The sequence below is a fragment of the Nesoenas mayeri genome (genome assembly GCF_963082525.1).
Source record: "Nesoenas mayeri genome assembly, chromosome: 3".
Classification (NCBI taxonomy): Eukaryota; Metazoa; Chordata; class Aves; order Columbiformes; family Columbidae; genus Nesoenas; species Nesoenas mayeri.
In genome coordinates this window covers 1,023,349-1,050,707 of record NC_137544.1, presented here as the reverse complement: position 1 = coordinate 1,050,707, position 27,359 = coordinate 1,023,349, and the positions used below count along the sequence as shown (strand labels likewise).

The 27,359-nt window shown below is 53.4% G+C and overlaps 1 protein-coding gene across 2 annotated transcripts in view; it reads right to left on the bottom strand.

Annotated features, from left to right (window-relative positions):
* The window catches only part of OTOF (otoferlin), a gene marked incomplete at both ends in the record, with an annotated part of 118,910 nt that overhangs the window by 48,976 nt on the left and 42,575 nt on the right, over positions 1 to 27,359 (bottom strand). The window contains 10 exons of one of the 2 annotated variants that reach the window (XM_080342690.1): positions 464 to 518; positions 816 to 942; positions 3,834 to 3,907; positions 9,597 to 9,626; positions 11,581 to 11,628; positions 12,869 to 12,889; positions 13,766 to 13,801; positions 15,670 to 15,705; positions 20,721 to 20,807; positions 23,984 to 24,195. In XM_080342690.1, coding sequence (XP_080198816.1) covers positions 464 to 518; positions 816 to 942; positions 3,834 to 3,907; positions 9,597 to 9,626; positions 11,581 to 11,628; positions 12,869 to 12,889; positions 13,766 to 13,801; positions 15,670 to 15,705; positions 20,721 to 20,807; positions 23,984 to 24,195 — 726 coding nt within the window. The remainder of the gene's footprint in view (positions 1 to 463; positions 519 to 815; positions 943 to 3,833; positions 3,908 to 9,596; positions 9,627 to 11,580; positions 11,629 to 12,868; positions 12,890 to 13,765; positions 13,802 to 15,669; positions 15,706 to 20,720; positions 20,808 to 23,983; positions 24,196 to 27,359) is intronic. The other variant, XM_080342691.1, reaches the window with a different exon arrangement.

The window sequence follows — 27,359 nt, the reverse complement described above, 5'->3', positions numbered from 1 at the left end:
AGCATCACTCACATTGAAGATGACCTTGCTCGTGGCAGGGGTTGGACTAGATGAGCTTTGAAGGTCCCTTCCAACCCAAACTGTTCTGTGACTCAATGATTGTATGAGCAGCCACGTACCAGCCTGATGAAAGCCAGTGAGCAACCTACTGCCAGCCAGGGCTCACCCGTCTTGAACGCTAAACAGCATCCTTGGGAGGCAAGAGAAATGCCTTGGAGACAGCCTGGTTCAACCGCAGGTCCATTTGTGCCTTCTGGGCTTCCCACCATGGAGAGCAAAACCAGCTCATTACTTAATCTCAAACTTGTTGCTCCATCATTTAAATGCCAGCTCTCGGGAAGTTGAGCTTTGTAAACACAGCGCCTTAAAACTCAGTGTGAACATGTTCCCTGCAAAACGGTCCCCCCACCCCTGGGTTGTGACCCCTGTGAGCTGAAGTTGAGGACACCACGTTGTCACCTACCTGGTAATCCATTGGCCTCCCAGCACTCGGCTCCATTTTGATATCAGGCTTGGACCTTTGGAGGGGCAGAAGAAACCCCAGTCAAACCAGAGATCTGGGACGGAGCATTTGCAAGGTTACCCCCTGAAGCTCCTGCCCTCTTTGAGCCTGAGGAACATAAACCCTGAGGGCTGCAAAATACTGAACATCGGTGCTTTTTGCAGCACGTCAGGTATTTCCAAAAAGGCACCTCTGGCACGGGGCAATGTGATTTCCAACATACCCCATCTTGGGGGACACACGGTTGTGGGGTCAGGGTTAGGAGAAGGTGCCCTCACCTCCTGGCTCGCACAAGGTCACATCTGGAGCTCACCTCTTATTGGAGACATTGGTGGTGACAGCGGTGACGGAGGCCAAGGAGATGGTGTCTGATTCCAGTCTGCCTCCCAGCCTCATGGCTTTTCGGTCCAGGTCTTCTGCTTCCAAAACAGCAGGTTCATCTGCACAAAGGAGACAAAAGAAACGTCTCTTATGGTTTCCACTCGGTGAATAATTAAAGGCGAAGAGAAAGGTAACCAATACATCCTATCAGCCTCACCTGATAATACAAAGAACAATGGTCACCAGGTCAGGTCACAGGCAACCTGGTCTAAAAAGGGATTAAAAGAAGAGCTTTGCTTCATGGGACACATTATTCCTCAGGGCAGCGTGCCTGGATACGGCTTTGTGAAGGCAGAAACAAAATGGAAAATAATACCCCAGACGTCAAGGGGTGAAAGAGCATCTGAGCAAGTGTTGCGGCTCTAACTACCAGAGGAGCAGCTGCAAAGCCAACCAGCCACCTAGGCCTGAGAAAAACAAGACAAAGGGGTCATTTCCCATGATGAAAAATTGCTACAGGAAGGGTCGAGACCTCAGATCCCACCGGCACTGAGACACAACTGAGCTGCCCTTTCATCTGTGTTTCTCCCAGAAGAAGTTGCGGAGATGCTGCCGTTCCCATGTGCACATCACGCAAAGCAGCAATGGTTTGATTCTGTTGGGCCAAATACGCCAGTATAGCTGTTGGGTCACTGGTTTGCTCAGGTGGCACAGCAGGGTAGCAACAAATCCATTCATATGGCACAGATGTGGCACCTGGGAGACACATTCCTCGTCTCTTCACTAAGCTGGGGAAGCTCATGGCGTGCTCCAGGGGACTGATGTGCTCCAGGAGACCAGAAACCAGGTTTTTCACCATAGTCTGGCCTGGTTTTCTAAGAGAACATGGGCTTCAGCTGAAGCGAGGGAGATCTAGGCTGGGTTTTAGGAAAAGCTTTCCACCAGGCTGGAGATAGCCAGGGCTGCAGGCTGGGTGGGGAAAGGGTGTCATTGACTCAACTGGGAGTTCTGGGGATTGAGTTAGAGCCAAACCAGCCGGAAAGGACCCACTCGGCCCCTCCCAGCTTGGGTTTTGGGCATTCAGTGTGTCTGTCTGACCTGGCGGGACCAGCAGCCTGCACGGCGGGGCAGACTAGGGCACAAAAAGATGGTGGCTTGGCCAACAGGCAGAGGGTCAACACATCCACCACATCCCATCACCAGCTGCCAGAACACGGGTAGGAATCATAGAAGGATTTTGATTGGGAAAGACCGTCAAGATCATGGTGTCTGTTACCCCAGCCCTGGCCCTGCCCCATGTCCTGAGAACCTCATGTCCGTCTGTCCAGCCCTCCAGGGCTGGTGACTCCAGCACTGCCCTAGGCAGCCTGTTCCAATGCCCCACAGCCCTTTGGGGAAGAAATTGTTCCCACATCCAACCTCAACCTCCCCTGGTGCAACTTGAGGCCGTTTCCTCTGCTCCTGGCGCTTGTTCCTGGGGAGCAGAGCCCGACCCCCTGGCTCCAAGCTCCTTTCAGGCAGGTCAGAGATCAGAAGGTCTCCCCTCAGCTCCTGTTCTCCAGCTGAACCCCCAGGTCCCTCAGCCGCTCCATCACACTTGTGCTCCAGCCCCTCACCAGCTCCGTTCCCTTCTCTCCACTCGCTCCAGCACCTCAAGGCCTTTCTTGGCGTGAGGGGCCCAGAACTGCCCCAGGGTTGGCGGTTTGGCCTCCCCAGGTCCCAGCACAGGGACGGTCACTGTCAGTGCCTCTACCCACACCAGCGCCCCAAGCCAAATTCCCCTTTTCCCATCCTCAAAGCTGGCTTAAAAGCAGTGGAGATTCGCCCAGAGACACCGCCTAAAGCAACGCTCTGTCCTCATCTGCAAACATCCATTCCCCCATTTCTTTGCCATTGAAACCCAATCTTTTGGTCCGAATGGAAACAACAGCAAATTTCCGATCACTGACCCTTTTGTGCGTTTCCAGAACGGCGTCTGGTTTCAGCGCGGTGCCGGGCGCAGGGACACGCAGCCCCGCCGCAGCGAGTCCTTCCTCCCGCCGAGCTGCTGCACCGCACGCCCCGCGAGGGCAAGCGCCACGTCCCGCTTTGCATCGTCACATTTGCACATCTTCCCTCAAACTAAGCCAGGCGCTGCCTGTGTGACTCCCTGCTTTTGCCACCCTTGCTCAAGGTGGGTGATATCTGGTCCAGCTTTTGGCTTGAGACTCTCCATCTGTTCCTATTGCCCACTTCCCTGTGCAGCCCCAGCTCTCCTGCCCAGCTCCCAGTGCTCCCCGTCTAATCCCCGAGTCACAGCAGCAATAAGAGAAAGGGTGATGGGTTTAAACTAAAGGAGAGAGATTCAGGCCGGACATGATGCAGAAATGTTTGCTCTGAGGGTGGTGAGAGCCTGGCCCAGGTTGGCCAGAGAGGTTTGGACCTGGGATGTGCCGGAGTTTCTGCAGTGCTGGAGAGCCCAGCCGAGGGGTGTTGGGTAGGCAGGACACCTGCAAGTGGAGGAATCCCAGACCTGATTCTTAAGCGCCAAACTGAGATCATCTGCTCTGGATTCTGTCCTGAACAGCTCAGCTAAATCAGGGCACCTGCAGCAGAATTCAGATCTGAGCCCCTTTCTAAAGCTGATAAGAAAGATGGGGACAGACTTTTGAGCAGGGTCTGTTGTGATAGGACAAGGGGTGATGGTTTTAAACCAAAGGAAGGAGATTCAGGCTGGATAGAATGAAATTGTTGGGCTGAGGGTGGTGAGAGCCTGGCCCAGGTTGGCCAGAGAGGTGGTGGCTGAACCATCCCTGGAGACATCCCAGGCCAGGCTGGACGGGCTCTGAGCAGCCTGAGCTGGTGCAGATGTCCCTGCTCATGGCAGGGGGGACTGGGGGAGATTTAATGGTTCCTTCAACCCAAACCATCCTGTGACTCTGTGTATCATTCCTGTGCTTCCCTGTGATGTTCTGGGCAGCCAGAAAGCAGCACCAGGGCAGGGAACGACGTCCCCCCAGGAACATGATACCTTGTTTCCGATGGTCATCCTTTGACGGACGCGTCTTGCCGAGCTTCATGGCTGAAAACACTCCTTTCCCAGCCCTGGAAGAAGAGAAGGAGAAAAAAACCCAACCATTAATCACTGTATTTTTAGTGTTGTTCTCTGGGACTTGGAGTGGGATCAAGAGGAACCTTTTCACAGCTCAAAAGCGAGAGAGGAAATATCAGCGGAAAGACGAAGCCAGGGCTGCTGCAAAGATGCCCCGCGCAGGGCAAGATCGCAGCCGCGGGAGCCCTGGGTCTCGGCTTTATCCTCAGGGAATGCCCCAACTTGGGATAAAACGCAGGGCTGGAGGATAACATTAGCAGCCAACAAACTTCCCCCAGCCTGTGCCTCTGCTGCGAACAGCCACCCCATCTCTCCCGACCCATTTGTGCGATTGCTCCCCAGCTACCTAAAACCATTAACTAAAAATGAAAGCATCCGACCGCTTTCCCCACCACCTTGCTGTGACAAATCAATAAGCTCTTTGGCTAGACCAGCAGCAAGCCTGTGCAGATCCTACGGTCTTTCTGCAGCCCGTTGCAGAAACATCTTTCCCCTTCCAGCACAGTAAAACAACACGATTTTTCCAGTTCCAGTGTGGTAAATACCAGTATCAGGTCAGCTTTAGCTCCCCGCCTGCAATCTAGGCTGGGATCAAATGTACTCAGGGCAGTTTGGGCTTGATCGGCTGATAAAATAAGTTTGCAAATGGCTTGCTGGTTGCTTTCTAAAAATACCCATCATTTCAAGGTGAGTTTAAGCAGTTTAGATTGTAGCTCCAAATGCTGCAGAAATCAGCCCATGCAACCACAAGAGCTTCAACAGTCTGAGCTCCTGAGTTACTTGGTGTTTGTCACATCCATAATATATAGAAGTAAAGCATTCAGTAAGTGAGAGGATTTCTGCACTGCAAACAGGGTTGCTCTCCAATGCAGCTCCAGCAAACGGGCAGAGATTGTTAAAGTCAATGAGAACCCTGAGACTATTCCCTGTGTTTTGGAGGTTACGTCCAAGCTGCAGGAGGCGGGAGGTCTTGTTACCCCAGCAAAAGCTGTGGAGACTGCACATAATGTGGATTTTTAGCCCAAAGACCGAGCTGAAAACCTCAGTAGCAAAAAACCTCCATAGTATGTAAAGCTTCACAGTATCTAAGATTCCATAGCATTTAAAACTCCGTAGCATCTGTAAAACTGAAACCAGCGTGAAGTACAAGCCAGAGCGTGCAATAACTAAAGATAATTAAAGAGCAAACAGCTGGGGAGCAACATGAAGGCAATGCGCTGTGACTGTGCCCAGAGATGGAGCATAAAGGGGGAATTTTTAATGGGAAAATTCCCATGACCTGCAAGTTTTGCTCTTTGCAGAAACACAACTGGGATGTGCTGCCTGTGAGCCAAGCGAAGGCGCCAGGACTTCAGATCCCTCGGCTCTGAGCACATCTGGCTGGGGCCAATGGATTGAGTTGCACCTTTTATCATTATCATTATTATTATTATTATTATTATTATTATTATTATTATATTTTTTTGCAAAGCCAATAAATCCCAGCATCACAGCCAGCCTGATGCTTGTGTTGCCTTGTAACAACTGGGAGTTTGCAGGCTGACAATAGATCCGGAGCAAACGAGAAGAAAATTAAGGAGAATAGGAGGATAATGTGCTCACCAAGGGATGGGGAATTCAATTGGGGCATGAAGCCAGCGTAAGGTATAGAAACTATTTATAGGTGAGGTTTAATTGGGACTAAGTGATGTCTGGGTCTCCAGGTAGCTGTGATTAATTCACGGGATCCTCGGGGAAAGGGCAGTTTCTCAATGGATAGGAGAAGGAAAGACAAGGGCCGGGTTTCCTGCTATGGGGAGAGTAACACTTTTAAGCTATTTGCAAACTCATTTTTGTATGAGTAAATGCTGTAATAACAGCTCAGGCTGTGAAACTCTGCTCTGAGCCCACTGTCCAGCTCTGAGTTTCCTTCTAGGAGCTGTGGGAAACCCAGCAGACACAGTCCCTCCGCACAAAGAAACACAGTTCCATCACATTCCCTTCTTCCCAATTAATTTCTTAAAATTGGAGAAAAATAAATAACAATCCCAGCAGCCCCAGAGTCGGCAATTTACTGACACGTGGTTGGGGATAAAATTGCTGTATCTGTCCCAGGAATTACTGAGGTTCCTTGGGAAGTCGCTGCCGAGCCAGTGGGACTCTGCGGGGAACATACTGGCTGTGCTGGTCCTCAAGCAGGACCCAAAATAACAAGGGTCCTGTTATTATCCTGAGCATGCGTTGGGTCTGGGTTAGCACAGCAAGTGATGCCCCTAGCATAAAACAGCAAAGCTGGTTTGGGGCCATGTTGAACAAGACCGGGATTAAGCGCTTGGTCCAAGCAACGCGCACAGAGACCCATCCCAGCAGCACCGGTCCCACCCAGCTCCTTCCAGAGGGTGCGCGCGGGAGCTGTGTCACCCCTGTCCCTTCCCAGAGCTCAGCCTTGGTCAACGTGCTATGGGGGCATGGGCTGCATGAGCCTCTTGCGTGTCCCCAAAGGCAGATTTACTGCAGAAGAGGCCCCAGCAATGGGAGGCAGCCCAACAGCCTCCAGCACATCCCTGAGACGAGCTGCAGTTTGGAGAGCAGAGTCTCTCGGTCACATAAAACCCCCGGTGATGTCCCCATGCCACATGTCCCTGATGCTCTTCCCAGCCCCAGTTTCAACACCTGGTACCCCCTCCTTCCTTTAGTGCTGCCCTTACTGGTGTTACTGCAGAGGGAGGCAAAGACCCAGGAAACAATGGAGTGGAGAGGTCACTGAGAAAAAATAAATAAAAATAAAAATAAAAAATAAAAAAGCAGATTTTGGCAGCATACTTGGTAAATGCTGAAAAGAAGGGAAGAAGCAAACGCAGGCTGAGGAACGAGCAGCTGCAGATGCTTCAGAGACAGATGCCCAGTGACCCACCCTCACCCCCCAGCCCCTTCCCAAGCCCCACAGTCACGTTTTCCAAGCCAGGTGAGCACCAACACACCCCGTACAACCCCCCTTCCCATCCTCGGGGTGGTACCTTCACCCGCCGGCCATCCAGGACCCGGCTTCCCCAGGAGCAGATGCTGGAAGAGCTGAGCCGAGGCAGGAGAGCGGCCAGTGGCGGGTCTAGGATGGGGGGACCATCCTGGTGGGGACCGAGCAGGGACGGGGACCCCGGCCAAACCTCCTCTCCGAGCACAGTGGGGTCTTTGCAGCATTAAGCAAAGGTGGTGCCGACCCCTGCGCTGCTCCCGCCAGGCACCCCACAGCGCGGATGGGGAGACAGAGCCAGTGGAGAGATGACACCGGCCCCACATGAATTTTACATGAGGACCTGCGAACCTGAGATGCTGACACAGGCTGTGGCAGCACCGAGAGCCCCCCCTTTGCCAAAGCCTGGTTTCCTAAAGAACTGAGGTGATGGTCAAGAGAGGTTCTCCTGCCCCTCTGCTCTGCCCTGGGGAGACCACACCTGGAATCTTGTGTCCAGTTGTGGCCCCTCAGTTCCAGCAGGACAGGGAACTGCTGCAGAGAGTCCAGCGCAGCCACCAAGATGCTGCAGGGAGTGGAGCATCTCCCGTGTGAGGAAAGGCTGAGGGAGCTGGGGCTCTGGAGCTGGACAAGAGGACACTGAGGGGGGACTCATTGCTGGGGATCAATACGGAAAGGGGCAGTGTCAGGAGGATGGAGCCAGGCTCTGCTGGTGACAACCAGGGACAGGACAAGGGGCAATGGGTGCAAACTGGAACACAGGAGGTTCCACTTAAATTTGAGAAGCAACTTGTTGGGGTGAGGGTGGCAGAGCCTGGCCCAGGCTGCCCAGGGGGTTGTGGAGTCTCCTTCTGTGCAGACATTCCAACCCCCTGGACACCTTCCTGTGTAACCTCATCTGGGTGTTCCTGCTCCATGGGGGGATTGCACTGGATGAGCTTTCCAGGGCCCTTCAACCCCTGACACTCTGTGATCTGCTCCCCTCCAAACACTGCAAGGTGCTGGCCCACCGCAAACCAGTTTGGCAGCAGGGGGCTGAAGACGTCACCTGTGTTCCCAAAATAGGGACAGGCCACCAAGCAAGCTCAAATCTGTCTTAGACAACAGAGCATCCACCCAGCCTCCCATAGTGCTCCCCACTTGGACTTTCTGGTGTCTAAGGTGGGATTAAGCAGATTAATTATCTGCGGTTGATGGTGAAGCACATCTCTGCTTAGTTCACTGCTCCCAGAAGGACTTGGCTTTGTCCTTTAGGGTTCCCCCATGCGGTTCTCCAGGAGGGGAGCACGGACAGACAGACAGGTTTGAGACCTGGGCTGGGAGGTGGAAGCAGTCTCTCTCCTGGCCAGCTCCTAGTTAAAGATACGGTTGCAGGTTATTGGTTAATTATTCATGGCTAAAGAGAACATTTTAATCATTGCTGTTTACTGGGGAGCGGGGAACAGGTTTCCATGGCTCATTTCTTCACAGGAATTATTCCCATCAGGTGGGTGCTGCCTCTGTCACCCCTGTGCTAATGACACTTCCAGTTCTGCCACCCGTACTGGGGACAGACCCCACGGGTCACCCTGCACACAAACCCGCAGAGCAGTCTGGCTCTTCCCCTTCCCACACAGCCACACTGGGGAGGGAACCAGCAAGGACCAGGCTGAAGAGTGCAGGGACATCTCTCCCCATCTGGATGCTGCTCTCTCCTCACTGATGGCTTGAAGACATTTAGAATCATAAAATCACAGAACAGTTGAGGTTAGAGGGACCTTCCCAGCTCCCCCAGTCCCCTGCCATGAGCAGGGACATCTGCACCAGCTCAGGCTGCTCAGACCCCGTCCAGCCTGGCCTGGGATGTCTCCAGGGATGGTTCAGCCACCACCTCTCTGGCCAACCTGGGCCAGGCTCTCACCACCCTCAGCACAAACAATTTCTGCATCATGTCCGGCCTGAATCTCCCTCCTTTAGTTCAAACCATCACCCCTTGTCCTGTCACAACAGGCCCTGCTCAAAAAATCTGTCCCCATTTTTCTCCTTTCCCCACTTCATCATTTCCTCCTCGCTTTACACCATTAATTAGGAGTGTCTATCAGTCAGATACCGCCATAAACTGGTCCTTCGGCTGCAATGCAATAAATACGAGGCAGAAAAAACCTCACGGATTGGGAATTGTCCCCTGGGCAGTGGGGCATTAGCCTGTGCTCGCAGGAGGCTCGAGCTTAACTTTGAGCAGCTTTGTTAAGCCAGAGGGCCGGAGGATGCTGCTGTTGGGAGAGAGCTCAGACACAGCCTGGGCTGGTACTAATGCAAGCAGCTGGGGATAAAAGGAAGGCAGGAGCTGAAGAAACTGGTCTACATGGATGATGTGGCAGCAGGAGCTGTAAAGCTGGTGCTAAGTCCCATTTGCTCGGCCCTGAGCTGAGATCTGCACCCAGAGCTGCTCCTGCTCTGCAACCCACCCTGCCAGCAGCCAGGCTTCTCTCAGGACCTCATTGCTCCTTCCCACTTGTACCGAGGACTAGCCCAAGCCCCTCTTTAACATTTGGCTTTTGCTGTAAATAAATATTCTCTGCAGGCTCCGAGGTCTCAGGCCACACATCCGAGAGAGCCGAGCTCCTCCAGGGCTGATAGGCTCAGCTTTAGAGAAAGGGAGGGCACACCAGGTACCGGATCAGATGCGACACAAGCACGGAAAGCTGGAAATAAGGCAGAGGAAGGAGAAGCAGCAAGGAGAGCAAACCTACTTGTGCTCCTTCGTCTTCTCTTTGCCTTTGCTGGAGCCGGTGGCCACGCGTCAAGGGAACAAAAGGCAAAGAAGCTTCAGTGCACACCGAGTGTTTCAAATCAGACCATCAAATCCAAAGCTGCTCTTCCCTTTGCAGCTCCCTGCTCCTCCCCAGAGCTCCAAGTGCCCCATCCCCAGGCTGTGCTCACGGCATCTCCCCTCAGCGGGGCTGGTCCCAAACAGCCCTGTCCTGCCCACAGCTGTGATTTGGGTGGGTGACATCTCTGTGGGACCCTCTGGAGGTGATGGGTGACCCCTGGGTGCAGGTCTGGGGCCAGGAAAGCAGCTGCACAGGCACACGAGTGAGTGGACACAGATCAGAGATGCTCCTGGTGCAGGAGACAAGGCTTCTTCTTAACAGAGGTGAGCAGTCTTGTCCTCCCACAAAGATGCATTCACATCTTCTCTCCCAAAAGGGCTCAGCTGGAGGTGGGTTGGGGCTGGGGCTCCTCCTGCCCTGACACCACCCAGGAGGCACCAGCTCCTCACCTCCTTGTTTTGCTTTGCAGACTTCTGCTCTGTCTCTGGCATTTCAAACCCATTTTCCTTCTCTCATGGCTCCTAAACCTCTCCACTTGGCTCATGCCTCCCTGTTTTCCTCCCCAGTCACTCCTTTTTTTTTTTCCTGGCTAATCTCCCCCATTGTGCATCAGCAAAGTGGGGAGGAGAAAGCAATTAACCACCTCTAGAAAGTAATTAGGAGGTGTGGTTTTTAATTGTGGCTGTTACTCCACCCCACGGCCGTGCCTGTGCTGGGGACGTGAGGCTGCAGAGCGTGGACCCCGGTGGGAAAACCACCCAGAAAATAAAAAGTGTAATGTATTGCTGGATGGGTTTTTGGGGAGGTGAAGCCCAGAAAAGCAGCTCCAGCAGAAGACAGAGACAGGAACCAGCACGGGCGGGAGTCTGGGAAGAGCTGGTTTTAGCCCAGCACGGGCAGCGATCAGCTCAGAGCCTGGGCTGGAAAACCCATCCAGAAGCTGCTTTGAAAGCAGCAGCCCTGCTCTCTCCCTGCACCCACACTTGCTCTGAAAGCAAAGCAGGAGGAATGATCCCCTTGCCAGCTGAGCTTGGCAGGGGAGAGCAAACACCGAGGCTCAGCTGGTTCATCTGCATTGTAAAAGTTGCCCTAGTGCCCCTGCCCAGCGCAGGGAGAGGATTTAAATCACTCCCCGCTGTCTCCTGCAGCTGGTGAACATGGCCAGAGCTCCCCGCAAAGCTGCAGCTCATCACCTCGCAATGTGGCTGGTTCACCTCTCTGGACACGCAAGCCCTTTGCATCCCTGGGGGGTTGAGCAGCTGCATCTCCCCAACTGTGTTGCTGGTGCAAGACCCTTCCCTGCCACAGCTGGGAAATTCTCCCGTCCACACCAAACTGTGCAAAACCAAACTGCTCTGAGGATGCTGGAGTGTCTGGTTCCCCCCATGGCAGGATGGGGAGCAGCATCCCCAGGGGGTGGGACGGGGCAGTGCCTGAGCCTGCATCCCCCTGCACATCTGCCCAGGGTCCATGGGGCTGGGGGAGGGATGCAGGGATGCATCTGCAGCTGCCCCCTTGCTCTGAGCATCCCCCTCCTCCTGCGACTCCGCTCTGCTGCGTGCAGCAACACATGGTGCTGCTGGTCCTGGGCACTGGGATCTAACACCAGATGACTCTTTCTCCCTCCCCTCCTTTATCCCTGGCCCCTTCCACTCCAACCCTCCCTGCAAAAGGTGCCTCTGTGACTGCAAACAGCTGCGGGCTGGGCTCTGGGTGCCCGAAAAGGGCACAGATTCCCCACACCCCCAGAGAATTCTCATTTTATGCCTTCAAGCAACATGGGTTTAGACACCCCGCCTGGCACAGAGGAACGTGTGGTCCTGCAGCAGTGCCAGGGGGATGCAGCAAAGCAGGGATGGAGGCTGGGGCTGGGAAGTGAGCCCAGGGATGGGGGCCAGGGTACCTGAACGGTAACGCCAGGTGTCTTTTCTCTTTCCCCTTGGCCTTAGCTCTGTAATCACAAAGAGCAATTCGTTCAGACAGGATTCATGCGGCTGTGGTGACAAAGACCATTTTTGCCCACCTTCTCTCCCCCAAGCCCCCATCACCAACATGCATCAAGCAGCCACCCAAACCCAACTCGCAAACATGCCCGAGTGAGATCTTGCTGCAACACGACTTGCTAACCCACCAGCACCCAGGGAACTGGGCACAGAGACAGCGGCAGTACTGGTGGTGCTGGGATGAGCAGGGAGAAGAGAAGGTGCGTGAACAAGATACAACAGACAGGAAAAGAGAATTGCTTTGGGATGGGTGGATGGATGGATGGATGGATGGATGGATGGATGGATGGATGGATAAATGGTAGGGCATTAGGCTGGCTGGTGTTAGGGATGGGCGGATGGACAGAGAGTATCACAGCAGGATGGATGGATGGATGGATGGATGGATGGATGGATGGATGGAATATCACTGGGTTGAACAGACAGTGAGATAGATCTGTACTGCAATGCATGGATGGATGGATGGTGAGAATGGCAGTGATGGATGGATGGATGGACGGACGGATGGATGGATGGATGGATGGAAGGAATAGCACTGAGTTGAACAGACAGTGAGATAGATCTGTACTGCAATGCATGGATGGATGGATGGTGAGAATGGCAGTGATGGATGGATGGATGGATGGATGGATGGATGGATGGAAACGCAGTGAGATGGGTGGATGCATAGAATTGTATTGAGATGGACTGATGGACAGACGGACAGATTAGTGGATGGTGAGAACTGCATTGGGATGAATGGATGGGTGGGTGGATAGCGAGAATGGGAGTGATAGATAGGTGGATGGAAATGCAATGAGATGGGTGGATGCACAGGATTGTATTGAGATGGACTGATGGACAGACAGATTGGTGGATAGTGAGAACTGCACTGGGATGAATGGGTGGATGGGTGGGTAGCTAAGCAGGCAAACAAATATTATCCTCAAAACTCCTTTGGTAGACCTCTGAGTAGAAGGAAATGTGTCTTGCTGAGCACAGGGGAGAACAGACTGAATTCAAGGAAGCCCTGCTCTTTGGGGACAAGGGGAACAAAGGAAAGCTCTACCCCCCAACAAGAAGAGGACAGGAAGCTGTTAGGACCTTCTCCTGGGTCCAAATGCCATGCAGGGCTCGGTACCCAATGCCACACGCATGCACACACCATGCCCAAAGGGCTGAGCCAAGCGGGGACACCATGCCCAGTACCTGAGATCTTCAGGATCTTCGCTGTTTGGAAGAGACACGGCCAGGAGGATGAATGTGAGGAAGAAACAAACCCACCCAGACATACCCCCCAAAATGGCACATGGGGACCAGCCAGGATGGGGAAGGGGCTCACAGCTGCCACCACCCCCTGGGAGGATCCTCCTGGGCTGGTGCTGAGAAGGTTCATTCAGTGCAATGCACATCAGAGCCTTGGCCAACACTGCGTGGCCAGGTACTGAGGGGACATTGTCCCACAGCTCTGCCACCACCCAGGTCCCACAGTGCTCTTCTGGGGGTTTCTGCTCCATCCCCTCCACCTCCCCTCAAATACTGGGCAGCAGCAACGAAAATCAGACTTACTGGGACGGGTTGGGACTGGCACCATTGTCCTGGACTCACCCATGCCAGATAAATGTATTTATACAGATGTATTCTTAATCATGGTGCCCTTGGGAGTCCACTAGCCCTATAGACAGCGTGATCATCACCCTGGTTTGTGGGATTTGGCTGTAGAGGATGCACAGGACCTGCCTCCCCTTTGCGACGTGACCCGCAGGAGGTTTGCACATGTGGATGGTCCCACAGAAGGCTCCCGGAGACCAGGGCTCATGTGCTCACGTCTGTTGTCCTGCACCTGCAGGGATGCTGGTGCGTGAAGCGTTGGCTTCATCCAGCTCTGGACCACACACCCTGCTCTCCTGCCTTAAGAACTGGGAATTAATTTGAATTAAGGAAGATTTGGAGCGTAAATCAGACTGGCCTGTATCCCAAATCCTGAGCTGGTTTATGCCTGGACAGTCACGTATTCACAGGACATGGGTGACGGGGATGGGCTGGGATGAGAGCAACCCCCACCTCCAAAAAAACCGAGATCCCACCAGTGATGACATTTAGTACCTTGCTACTGACTTGTATCCATCGTTAAACTTAATCCTGAGAGAGGCACCGGAGAGAGAAAAGAAATAACGTAAAATACCATAGTGTCAGGCTACTCACAGCAGCAAGGGACACAGGGACCCGGTGGGTGCAGGGACATCCCTGCCAAGGAGGGGTGGTGGTACCAGGGTGCTGTGACAGATGAGGGTGGTGACTTCAGCCGTGTGCACCCAGCAATTGAATGGTACATTGAAAGGGTTGCAAGAAGGATGGGAGAAAATTGACAGGGGCTGGTTGTCTTCAGGAGATAATTTCACTTTGCTCAGGATGAAAAGGACCCCAGACTTGCCCAGTTGTGCTGATGGAGGCACTGGTCCGGTGTGGGACATCCCTAAGATGTGTGCCCAAATGCCACACTTGAGGTAGCAATTTCAGACCCTCCTTATCTACTTGGCCATGGAGGTTCTGAACCTGTCTACACCGGTCTCCCGTGCCAGCCAAGGATGGAGACACACAGTCCTGTGTGGGTAACCATCCCTTGGGAGATCCCTCTTTCCTTTGACTATAGAGACAACCTGGGAACATCAGGATCATCACGAGAGCCTTGCTGAGCTTCCCAGGGCCGTGGAGGATGGTGCTGGGATGCACCTCACTCATTCTTATAGACACAGCAGCTCTGGAAAGCCACTGTGAGCAGCAATAGTGTCAAGCAAACATGTTTGCGCCATTGACCAGCCCAGTTGACCAGCCAAGAGCCCAGGACTGACAGAAGAAGGGAGTTCTGCCGCTCCCAGCCTCCTGTCAGGGGTATTTCCATCACCACGTTCAAATCCAGTGCTTGGCAACGACCCCATCGGGAGCCAGTGACCCGTGGGGATCCTCAGTGGCAGGCGGAGGGTTGAACCCAGTCAGATACATTTTGGATCCACCGGGTCCCCACAAGAAAAGACGCCATCAATAATTCACCGTGACCAGATTGCTTTCGGCTGCGGAGCTCTGTCCTGCCCATGAATATTTCACGGTCAACAGCTATCGGGTGATGCTTCCCAGGATCTCGGTTTCGCGTTGGTCAGGAGCCATGACATGCACAGCCATGTCCCACACAAATTGTGGCCATCCCATGGGGTCCCCGTTCTCTATATTGGCCATAGAGGGGATGTAAAGAGACATCTATGTTGGTAAATAAATGGACCAAGGCCCATTCTCTGGCCATAACAAGCCTTGTGTCCCCCAGGTGAAGTCCCTTCTCCCAACAAACTGCATCCAGGCAACTTGTTGGGGGTGGTCCCTGCTCTATCGTAGAATCGTTTTGGTTGGAAGAGATGCTGAAGATCATCGAGTCCAACCATAACCTACATCTAGCACTACCCCATGTCCTGAGAACCTCATGTCCATCTGTCCAGCCCTCCAGGGCTGGTGACTCCAGCACTGCCCTGGGCAGCCTGTTCCAATGCCCCACAGCCCTTTGGGGAAGAAATTGTTCCCACATCCAACCTCAACCTCCCCTGGGCAACTTGAGGCCGTTTCCTCTGCTCCTGTCACCTGTTCCTTGGGAGAAAAGACCAACACCCTCCATGCTATGACCTTCTCTCAGGTAGTTGTAGACATCATCATAGTCCCTGGTCTATCATAAACCATCCCAGGCATCTATTGAGCCAAAGCCTCATCAGGGACCATGCTAACGAGCCAACAGATGGGAAGGTGCCACCCCGTGTCCAGGCTTCCTTCCTCACATGGATGCTCCACAGGGTGAGCAGGTTCTTACACCAGCCCCAGTGAAATGCATAAACCTAGACCTGACAGATCTGGGCCTCCAAGTGTTGACATTTAAGCCTGGCTTTGAGGAAGCGCCCTCTGGAGAGCAAGGCTTGGAAGGTGTCTCAGCACTGCAGGAACAGGACTTCAGGGCTGAGGTGGGTATTTACCTAACGTGCTGATCTTCTTCTGCATCGTCTCCAAGGCTGGGGCGTTTACAGAGAGAGAGGAAAAAAACCTCTGTGATATAAAAATAAAGGGCTCTTCTACTGTGTCAGTATTTAAACACACCAGGATGATTTGCTTCAGTATGGGGAGAACATCAGAACACACCAGCACAGCAAAGCACTCCATGCACATCTGCAAACCCACCACCACCCCACACGGGCCTGATCCTGCTCCGCCACCCCCCGCTGTGCCTGCAGGCTCCACCATGGCCCAGCCTGGTTTGCTGTGGTTATCTGGGTGCCTGGGGACCAATCTACTATGGAAGGGACTGGTCCCCTTCGCCCCAACCTCCCGACTCTCCTCCTGCCTTCTGCTGGGGGTGAGTTTGCTCAGAAAGCAGTTTAGGCTGGAAAGGCTCACAGGGTGGGTGCTGTACCCTGTGCCAGGCTGCCTGGAAGGACATAAGACAAATTATCAGCTCTTTTTCCCTCAGAACGTCCTGCCCTCACCCCATCCTGGCTGATTTTATATGAAAAACAAGTATTTTTTTCTGAATTAAGAGGACAGTTCACATCAAAGTGCTCTTCAGTTCTTTCCAAAAACCTGAATATGAAACATCATCTCTTTTTTTTCCCTTTTTCCCCATTTGATTCATGTTAAACTGCAGCACAGGTTTGCTGCAGCCCAAGCCAGGCTCAGCTTTGCTCAATTCCTCCGACATTTCTCGGGCATCGTGTCCTCCTGTGCAAAACCCTCCTGGCACCAGGGGAGCTCAGCTGAAACGCAGACAGTGCTAAAATGCCATTAATGCCTCCAGAGCTGCTGCAATCCGGCTGGGGATTGATTCCAGAGAAGATATGGTGGGGGGGTTTGGCCCTGGGAGGTGTTGCGCCAATATCTTCTGCATCTTCCCCTTCCTGCGCAAGCTCGTGTGGATGGATCCAGCCCCATCATCCCTGAAAAATCCGCCTCAACTGCTGCAATCTCCCTCTCTCTAACCTTTTCTTCACATCCTCACTAGTTGTCCAGCCAGACCAAGCAGGGGTGGCCCTGCCCAGGCGTCCTGGAGCAGGTCATGAAGGTCCAGCTCTCATCCTGCTCTGCAGACAGAGCCCTTGGTCCCAGGCAGGCAAAGGCAGAATGGAATCATGGAATCATAGAATCATTTTGGTTGGAAGAGCCCCTCAAGATCATCGAGTCCAACCATAACCCAGCCCTGTCCCTGCCCCATGTCCTGAGAACCTCATGTCCGTCTGTCCAGCCCTCCAGGGCTGGTGACTCCAGCACTGCCCTGGGCAGCCTGTTCCAATGCCCCACAGCCCTTTGGGGAAGAAATTGTTCCCACATCCAACCTCAACCTCCCCTGGGCAACTTGAGGCCGTTTCCTCTGCTCCTGGCGCTTGTTCCTGGGGAGCAGAGCCCGACCCCCCCAGCTCCAAGCTCCTTTCAAGCAGCTGTAGAATAGAACAGAATGGAATGGAAAGCAATATAACAGAATATAGAATATTTCAGTTGGGAGGGACCTAAAACAATCAACTATTACAACCATCTGACCACTTCAGGGCTGACCAAAAGCTGAATCGTTGTTAAGGGCATCATGCAAACGCGTCTTAAGCACTGACAGCCATGGAGCATCAACCACTTCTACGGGAGCCTGTTCAAGGGTTCGACCACCCTCTCAAGTGAAGAGATGCTTCCTAATGTCCTTCCTAACCTCCCTTGGTGCAGCTTTGAGTCATTCCCACATGTCACAGACTGGTTGGAGATCACCCCGTCCAACCCTCCTTCTCACGCAGGGTCACCAGAGCAGATCACGCAGGGTCACCAGAGCAGATCACACAGGGTCACCAGAGCAGATCACACAGGGTCACAGAGCAGATCACACAGGTGGGTCCAGGTGGGTTTGAATGTCTCAGAGCAGGAGACTCCACACCACTCTGGGCAGCCCAATCCAGTATGGCTGCTTTAGGAAGAGTATTCCCAGCGAGGCAGCAGCCTCCACCGCGCTGCCTCCCGCAGCTCTGTCGACTGCAGCCTTATTTCTCAACGTGCTCTTTCTCTCTGCCTCAGCCATTAGCAAGGAGGGACACTTTTCCTTGTCATGGAGGAAAAAATAGCAAAAGGAGCTTCGCATCTGCACTTTCTTGCCAGGAATCCTGCATGGGGAGTGAATTACCATCCCTTAGGGATCTGTTCCTGCTGCCGAGTGCAGGCTGAGCTCAGGGCTTGTTGGTCTCACTTTGCTAAGGGAGATAAAGCCCAGAGTGACAAAGAGAAGGGAAATGAAGTATCCCTTGCCCACAGCTCAGTGCTGTGACATCCCAAATACCTTCTACAAGAAAGGCCTTGAGGTGCTGGAGCGAGTGGAGAGAAGGGAACGGAGCTGGTGAGGGGCTGGAGCACAAGTGTGATGGAGCGGCTGAGGGACCTGGGGGGTTCAGCTGGAGAACAGGAGCTGAGGGGAGACCTTCTGATCTCTGACCTGCCTGAAAGGAGCTTGGAGCCAGGGGGGTCGGGCTCTGCTCCCCAGGAACAAGCGCCAGGAGCAGAGGAAACGGCCTCAAGTTGCCCAGGGGAGGTAGGAGGTTGGATCTTGGAACACGGGGACTCATCCTGGCTGCAAATAATTCTGCTATAACCCCGCTGCCAGCACAGGTTTCCAACACACGTCTCGCCAGCATCACCGGCATCTCGATCAGGCTGCAAGCGAATGGCTGAGAAGGGCTTGGCAAGCCCAGCGCTCTTTATATATTATTCCTTGTCGTTGCTGCTGCTTTTCCCATTTCAAGGTCTGTTTGTTTCTCCCTCCCCTTTTCCATCCCCTCAGGAAAGGGAATAACACAATAACATCCCTAATGAGCCAGGGGAGGGGGTAAACAGCTTTGTGATGGAGAGGACAATGACAGAGAGCCTGTGGAAATCCGGGGGTGACCTTTCTACTACCTTCATTCAGACTCAAAGCCCCCACAGGGGGACACAGGGGATGGGAACAAACACACAGGATTACAGGCAAAGGAGCTGCCAAGAAGATTTCAAGTCCAATTTCTCTCCCAAGGGGAATCAGCTCACCCCAAGCCCTTCCTCAGATATGTATCCAGCTTGTATGTAAGCATTTCCAGGGCTGGGACCTGAACCCCCTCCCAGTCTGACCTGGGGTTTCTCTCCCCTTGTCCTTACAGCTCATCTCACTGTCCCTCACAGACACTGGCTTTGTGGCTGTCCTGTGCCAAAATGATGAGCAGTTCATTCCCAACTTGACCCAAACCTTGAAGGCGAGGCCGGAGCTAGACTTGGCTTTGAACTGGGCTTGCACAGCATGGCCAGGCCCAAAGGCTGGTGTGGCACAGCAGGGCCGTCCCATCTCAGTCCCCAAACTGAGCAGTGGTACCACGGGGAGCTGAAGGCATTGCGCAGCAATCATAGAATCACAGAATCACAGATGGTTTGGGTTGAAGGGACTGTTAAAGCCCATCCAGTCCCCCCCAGCCATGAGCAGGGACATCTGCACCAGCTCAGGTTGCTCAGAGCCCGTCCAGCCTGGCCTGGGATGTCTCCAGGGATGGTTCAGCCACCACCTCTCTGGCCAACCTGGGCCAGGCTCTCACCACCCTCAGCACAAACAATTTCTGCATCATGTCCGGCCTGAATCTCCCTCCTTTAGTTTAAAACCATCACCCCCTGTCCTTTCACCACAGGATCAGAGGGGCAGGATCCCCCCCAAACCTGCTGCTCACGCTACTGGGGATGCAGCCCAGGACATGGGTGGTTTTTTGGCCAGGTCATAGCCAATCTCTCGCCCCCAGCACCCCAAGTCCTTCTCCTGGGCGCTGCTCTCTCAATGCCCCATCCAACGCATGGTGTGTCATCTCCCACATCTGGGCTTGGCCCAAGTGGCATCTGAGCATTTGGGGACCCCCAGGCATCCAGCAGCCTTGTCAGGACTCTTTGACTGTCCCTCCATCTCCAGGCACCCAGACACCCCAGATGCAGCTACCGCCTGGGGCATGTGCAGGAACAGCCGTTGTTCTGGGGTGTCCTGCTCACGGGGTGTGTGCTACAGCCTCCTGTGCGCTATGAAATTACAATTTCAGTGCCACACACCCTGCCTTTGAAGCCAAACTGCCTGGCATGCATCACACCCATTGCTAATGCTTCCAACCCAAAGAAAGGGTTTGGATGGGCAACCCCTAATGTGCTCTTTGGGACTGTTGTACCCCCCAACCCCGAGCGGGGATCATTTGGGTCAGGGACAGGCAGTCAAAACCTTCTCAGAGACTGTCCTAATAATTTACTAATGTTGTGGGCACTTCAGGTGCTTGGCCTGGCACTGTCTGATTAATGAGACTCAACAGAGGTGTTCACCAGTACAGATGTGGCCATCAATTCCCATGACACAGAGTCAATATCTTCATGCTAGTGAAGCTTGAGGCACCCGGCAACAGGCTTTGTGGGGAGATGCTGTGAGAAATGAGCTTCCCAGAAGAGTCGTGTGTAGGAAAAACCATCCTCATGAGCTTCCTGCCATCACTGGACCCACACGAGTTGAGAATCCCCTCCAAAAATGCTCCTTCCTTTGGCTGAGCTGCTCCTAACTCATCGGGTTGGTCCCTGGGTTTTGCCTGAACTCTTTTGTGCAGCTGCTCCCAAACTCTTCCTGGCACAGGGTGGGAAGGACTCGCAGCCCCACACCGCAAGATCAGCCACCGCAAACAGCACCGGGATCCCCAGCACATTGACAGGAGCTGGACACGGCCGAGCTGGCGCTGGGACAACTGTGCCTGGTGTGTGGTGGGACCTGGAGAAGCTTGGGGACCTCAAAGGTGAGGTGGCAGCCCAGCTCCTCCTCCATCCTGGATCCCAGCACCCCTCCTGAGCATCCTTTCCAAGGATGCTTTGCCAGCCGCTCCATTTCTTCTCCCCACCAGCTCTCCTGCGGCAGAGAAATGGAAATCCAGGAGTGACGCTTGTGGGACATCCAAAGGGACAGGGCAGGAGCAACACAGCACTGCAAACCCCGCAGGCACAGCACGAGTGGGTGCTGACGACTTCCTACCTTGTGTTGAGGGATCCCTGGCTAAGGGTGTCCCCCTCTCCCAAAAGTTCGTCTTCACTGTGGTAATACATCTCGTCCTCTTCCATCCTGCCAGGGCGGTGACACAGAAAACATCAGCCCTTTCCATCAGTGTTTGGAACAGACGCGGTGGTGACATTAATGAGCAGGTCCCTTGGGGCTGGCAGGGCAGCAAGATCCAGCCAAGCCCGACAGCCCCTGAGCTCAAATGACCTCCGGGGGGACAAGGCTCCAAACCAGAGGACCTGGGGAAGCTCCTTGGGACAAAAGCAGCAGGTGAAACCTGTTTTAGTGCAGTTCACAGAATCACGGGGTCATTTTGGTTGGAAAAGACCTTTAAGGTCACCAAATCCAACTGTTAACCTCACACCAGCAAGTTCACCACTGCCCCATGTCCTGAGAACCTCATGTCCGTCTGTCCAACCCTCCAGGGCTGGTGACTCCAGCACTGCCCTGGGCAGCCTGTTCCAATGCCCCACAGCCCTTTGGGGAAGAAATTGTTCCCCAGACCCAACCTCAACCACTCCTGGTGCAACTTGAGGCCATTGTCCACATGCAAACTTAAGCTTGGGACAGTAGGACTTGCATGCCTGTTTTTTTGGCTAAAAATCTCCTCCTCCTTTGAAACAGTGGTGGAAAAGTCCTGTGTACAAAGGGATTTTATTTTTTAAAGCATCACGGATCTGAAGGAGAAACTGAAGGCAAATATCAAGGGACTTTCACCCAACTGTGACCAGCAGGAACCACTCACCCACCTGCCAAGAGCTGCTGACCTGTGGAAAAATGCAAGGATCACAGTAACATGCAGACACCACAGTGGTATTGAACCTCCCCACGGCCCCACTGCCTGCTTATAAACTGTTGCATTATTCCAGGTCTCCAACAGGAAGGATTTTTCACCAATGATGTACAAACTAACTCAAACAGACCTTCTGCTCCAGCACAGCTCAGCAGCCACAACACGCACCCGGGCAGGAGAGCTCAGCAAACTGCACACCCAGCTGAGATCTTCCAGGCTAAACACGTCTGTGCTCAACCTCCAGCTGAGCTGAGCTTTATAGATTTACTTTACATCGCTGCAAACCTCATTTGGAGCCTCCATTCATCCGCCCGCCTGCTGCAAGCGCTGCATCAGCCACGCGCCGTTAACGGCATCGCCAGCGACGGCAAAGCCACGTGCACATCGTGCTGCCCGCGTCTCCAAACGATTTCCCAGCATATGGGGTGGGCAGACAGACTGACAGCCACTCTGCAAGCCGGGCTGTGCTGGGCTCTGCTCCTCCTTAAATCCTTCAGCATCTTCCCTGCTCAGCAGCATCACGGTCCGCTGAGCCAGGAAACCAAACTGCACTTGCAACTGGAAAATTCACAGGTTTCAGCCCAATTCACACAGTTAATGGACTGCCTAAGAGCAATGCGAGGGGCTGGAAATATCTTCCCTCAATTCCACACCACGGGGAAAGAGAAATTTTGCCCTTATATGGCCACAATGAAGTGCTAGACCCAGGCAGAGAGCAAACGCTGCTGAAGAACACAGTTGCATAACCCCGTGGTGGGATGTACGGCTGCGGCAGTGCCTGCCCTGTAAATGCTGCGTGAAAAGCAGCTGGTTCCGAGAAGCGTGTTTGGATTCACAGCTCCGGGTGGGCTCCCCTGTGGATTTGGGGACACCTTTGGGACCGTAGCCCTTGAACAAGGGCTGTGCTCACCCCAGGAGAGCGGGGGTGACCTGGGGACTCTGCCTGTCCCACTCACAGTCACTCTCCTCCACCAGTTTATCTCTTTCCACGAGACTTTTAGCAACTTCAGGACTTTGACGTTTCCACTCTGCCAACTGAAAGAGGCCAATGAGTTGAAGAACTGCTGGAGTGGAAACAAAAAAAGTCACTATTGTGGACAACACAACTGCATAAACTATGTAAACCTGCTTGAAAATCTGGCTTAGCAGCCCAGGAGCCCAATATATTTACAGACGAGTGGTTTTACACTTGCAAAACTCTATTGTCTGGTGAGCTGGGTGGGGATTTGAGCACGGGGTTGAGAGTATCCATGATGGGCTGGGCTGGATCTGGCCCAGCATCACTCAGTGCCCATGCACACCTTGGCCTCATGGTTATATATGAGGTGGTGAAGGGGTCATTCCTCCCACCGAGGACTCGAAAGCCACAGCTTGTGTCAGAACTGGTCCCAGCTTGCATGCCATCCCATGGACAGCCAACTGCAGCATCCCCAGTTCTGAGCCCTCTCCACCCATCCCAGTCACCAGGAGGGTTTGCAACTGGTTACAGCAGCTCTGGGGCAGAGAACAGCAGGATACGGTCCCTGAGCTTGTTTTCATCCAGTGTCAGGTCCCGTGAGCTTAGGAAGACACAAAGGTGATGCTAAGGACTGTTAAATGAATATAAAGCTGGTAGCAGCATCCCTGAGAAGAACTGGAGGTGTCCCCACCTGCCACCACAGGGTGACAGGTCCCTCAGATAACCCAAACAGGGCTCTGGCCCAGGCGCTGCCTTCGGGGTGGGATTTCAGTCAAGACTGGTGAGGTGCAGAGGTCCTGACATGCTGCCATGGAAATATCTCAGAGAAGCCTCGTGCTTGTCTGTCTGAGGGTTAATGCTGCAAGGGAGGAGCAAGGGTTCGTCCCCTCCTCCTGCCATGGCGTCCCTGCCTTCTCCTCCTGCCTCTGCCATGTCAACATGAGATGTGCGCACTCGTAATGTCCCCAGCACAGGGACACAGGTCAGTGGCACTGTCCCCTTCCACCCCAGAAGCACCACACTGGTGTGGTTCTTTGGCCAACATGCACTCGCCCCTCAGCACGTCTGCAGCTCAGTGCTGGGGTCACCACAAGCTCCATCTAGATGCAAGACCCCACACGTGGCTCTACACCCCACACATGGCTCTACTCCCCATGTGGCTCCAATCCCATCCAGTATGAGTCCTGACCAAAAACCAGACCCTTAATCCTCTCCGAATCTATAGTTAATTACATTTGCATCATGCTACAAACCTCAGCGCTTGCTGGGAGGTCCAGCTGAGTGCTGGGCAGGTGTGGAGGACCTGCTGGCACCGGGGTTGGACATTGACAGCCCAGCCTCACCTCCAGCTGTGGTAACAGCTCTTCTGACAGCCAGATGTGACGCACCTCAGAAGAGCCCTGGGGCAATGATGTCCTTTTGTGACAAGCCAAGCCCTCCCCAAGCCCGCTGCCCTCACACATCTCCAAATGCTCAGCCCCACATTACCTTCTGAAGCTCCTCTCCGTGGCCTGCTGGTTGGATTTACCCGGAGAGATGTCCGAGCCTTGTCGGTGGCCAGAGAGGAGGCTGTCTGTCTCTAAGGGGTACCTGCCGTTCCCCTCCGAGTGGACGCTGGGGGTCTCCAGGAACTCCTTGTCATTCCACGCGCCCACGGTCCCGTCCAGAGCCTGGTACCTGATCTCTATGGAGATGCTGGTCTGCAACACACAAGGAAGACACAATCAGCCCCCAAAGGAGGAAGGAAGGTCCTGCAAAATCTGGAAGGCAGGAAGAGCTGGTTGATCTCTGAGCTTTACTGACCCCAAAGTCTCTTCTTTCCTTATGCAAGAGACAGTTGGAGAGCAGGTCTTTGGCTTCAGGAGGTGCCCAACGCCAGGGTGAGGGACAACGGGCACAGACTGAAACACAGGAGGCTCCATCTGAATATGAGCAGAAACTCGTTTGCTGGGAGGTGCCAGAGCCTGGCCCAGGCTGCCCAGAGCGGGTGTGGAGTCTCCTGCTCTGAGACATTCAAACCCCCTGGACCCACCTGTGTGATCTATTCTGTGACCCTGCGTGATCTGCTCTGTGGCCCTGTGTGAGCAGGTGGGTTGGATTGGGGGATCTCCAGAGGTCCCTTCAACCCCAGCCAGGCTGGGATTCTGTGATTGTGTCTGACCTGGCACGGTGCTGCAGCCTTTCTCCTGCTCAGGGATTCACTTGGAGTTGCTGGTGCATCCCAGACCAGCTACATCACACACGACAATCCCAGAGTGCCAGGGTTGAAGGGCCCTGGAAAGCTCATCCAGTGCAATCCCCCCATGGAGCAGGAACACCCAGATGAGGTTACACAGGAAGGTGTCCAGGCGGGTTGGAATGTCTGCACAGAAGGAGACTCCACAACCCCCTGGGCAGCCTGGGCCAGGCTCTGACACCCTCACCCCAACAAGTTGCTTCTTCTTTTTCAGTGGAACCTCCCGTGTTCCAGTTTGCACCCATTGCCCCTTGTCCTGTCCCTGGTTGTCACCAGCAGAGCCTGGCTCCATCCTCCTGACACTGCCCCTTTCCATATTGATCCCCAGGAATGAGTCCCCCCTCAGTGTCCTCTTGTCCAGCTCCAGAGCCCCAGCTCCCTCAGCCTTTCCTCACACGGGAGATGCTCCACTCCCTGCAGCATCTTGGTGGCTGCGCTGGACTCTCTGCAGCAGTTCCCTGTCCTGCTGGAACTGAGGGGCCACAGCTGGACACAAGATTCCAGGTGTGGTCTCCCCAGGGCAGAGCAGAGGGGCAGGAGAACCTCTCTGACCTACAGACACCAAAAAGAGACACCAAAAGCCTCAACCAGCAGACAAACCCTTCAAGCAGCTGAAGGCACCATGAGGAGATGAAGCCGCATCATGTTGGTGGGTTTTTCTCTGCAGTGCATCACCTTGTGAAGAATTTGTGCCCTGCTGTGAAGTGCTGGGCTGCTAAACCCCACTGATGGATGAGGTTCTTAGGGATGGGGTTCAGAGGTGGACTCAGCAATGTGGGGTTAACAATCAGATTCAATGATCTTAAAGGTCTTTTCCAATCAAAATGATTCTACGGCCTCAAGTTGTGCCAGGGGAGGTTGAGGTTGTATGTGGGAACAATTTCTTCCCCAAAGGGCTGTGGGGCATTGGAACAGGCTGCCCAGGGCAGTGCTGGAGTCACCATCCCTGGAGGACTGGACAGACGGACATGAGGTTCTCAGGACATGGGGCAGTGCTGGGGTTGGGGTAACGGTTCAACTCAATGATCTTGAGGGTCTTTTCCAACCAAAATGATTCTGTGATTCTATACTTGGTGCCTTGCTCCTACCTGGCCCAACCCCAGGCAGGGTTTGCCCAGCAATGGGCGTCCCTGGGGAGGTTGGGGTAGACCCTGGTTTGGGGAGGGGTGTCCCTGCCTGGCCATGACCAGCCTGGCTGGGTCATGGGGACAGGAGGGACCTGCCACTGGGTCTGGCCAAGCTTCATCTCAAGCCTCTTCTGGACGAACCAAGAGAAGGTCCTCTCACTCTTCTATCTGGTCGTGCTCCACTTACCCACCCAAGATTGTACCAGGGTACTGCATCAAATTCCCTGAAAAATCATTCTCTGTATCTAATTAGAAATTAAAGCTGTGAGTTCATCTTGCTGCAAAAAGCCACTGGCCCTACCTCAGCCCTGAAGTCCAAAGCCCTTCTAAAACCACCGCTTTGGGCAAAACAGCCAGAAAAATACCTCTGCTAAGAAACTATTTTGAAAGGCAAACAGCTGCTACAAAGATCAAAGCAGAACCAAAAACCAGATCAAAGCAAAACAGAAACAGCCTCCACTTGGCTTCCACTGAGAAATTATAAGTTATTTAATATGCAAAGGCAATTGTTTCTGGACACGAGGACAGAACAAAAAGGTTGTCAAAGAGTGAGTGGGGAGGTTTATCACCAAATCTTCCTTTTGTTCACATATATGTGTAGAGGGGAGCAGCATCCTGACCTGCTCCAACCGCAGCTTGTCAGCGGGACCACATGAGGCTGGAAAACACAAGACGTGGCCTGGAAAGGTGCTGTTTACGTAGCAAATACCAGCCACGGGCTGACTCAAACCCAGCGCTTTGTGGAAGGTTTAGACTGTTTCTTCTCTTTGTGCAGCAACATACAAATTGGAGTCAATCAGAACGATTTGCCACGCTGTGCTGACCCCACCAAGCTGGTTCGGGTCGTTTAAAAAGGCAAACGCAGAGGACAGACAGAGGTCCGTGGTGAAACAGCAAGTTTTCACATTTTTCTCAAACCGCCCCAACTCTGTCGTGAAACATTTGATCTTGAAATCTCACCTTTAAACTATATTTAAAGGTTTAAATATCCTTCAAAATAAATGAAGCATTATGGCTGTAATGAACTGAAAGAGTTCGTTTTGGGCTGAATAAAATCACGACTTGTGCGAAGGGAAATTAGTAGGTGTGAGCTGAAACCAAGAGAAATTCACTCTGGAAACAAACCCCTTGTTTTTCAAAGCAAAGCAAATGAAGGGGTGGAATGGTTCAACGCAGGGCTGGCGGATTGTGCCGTCAAAATCATTTAACTGGGTTTTTTGCTGGTGGGGGTGTTGGGGGTATTTTTGTTTGTTTGTTTTTTCACAAACAACAAATTCTGAGATGTCCCAGCCCCTTTCTTGTAGGAGCCCAGTGACATGATTGCAATGTCCCTCCTGGCTTTACAATTCCTGGCTCTTTTAATCCTTTTGCTGAGGCAGGTCAAGAGATCAGGGCTGGCTGGAGCTGCTGGTGATGTTCTACAGCCAGCCCAGAAAACCATTTCCAACCCTTCCTTTGTGTTTGATTACAGAAAGATCAAATTATGCTTGGAAACGTTCAT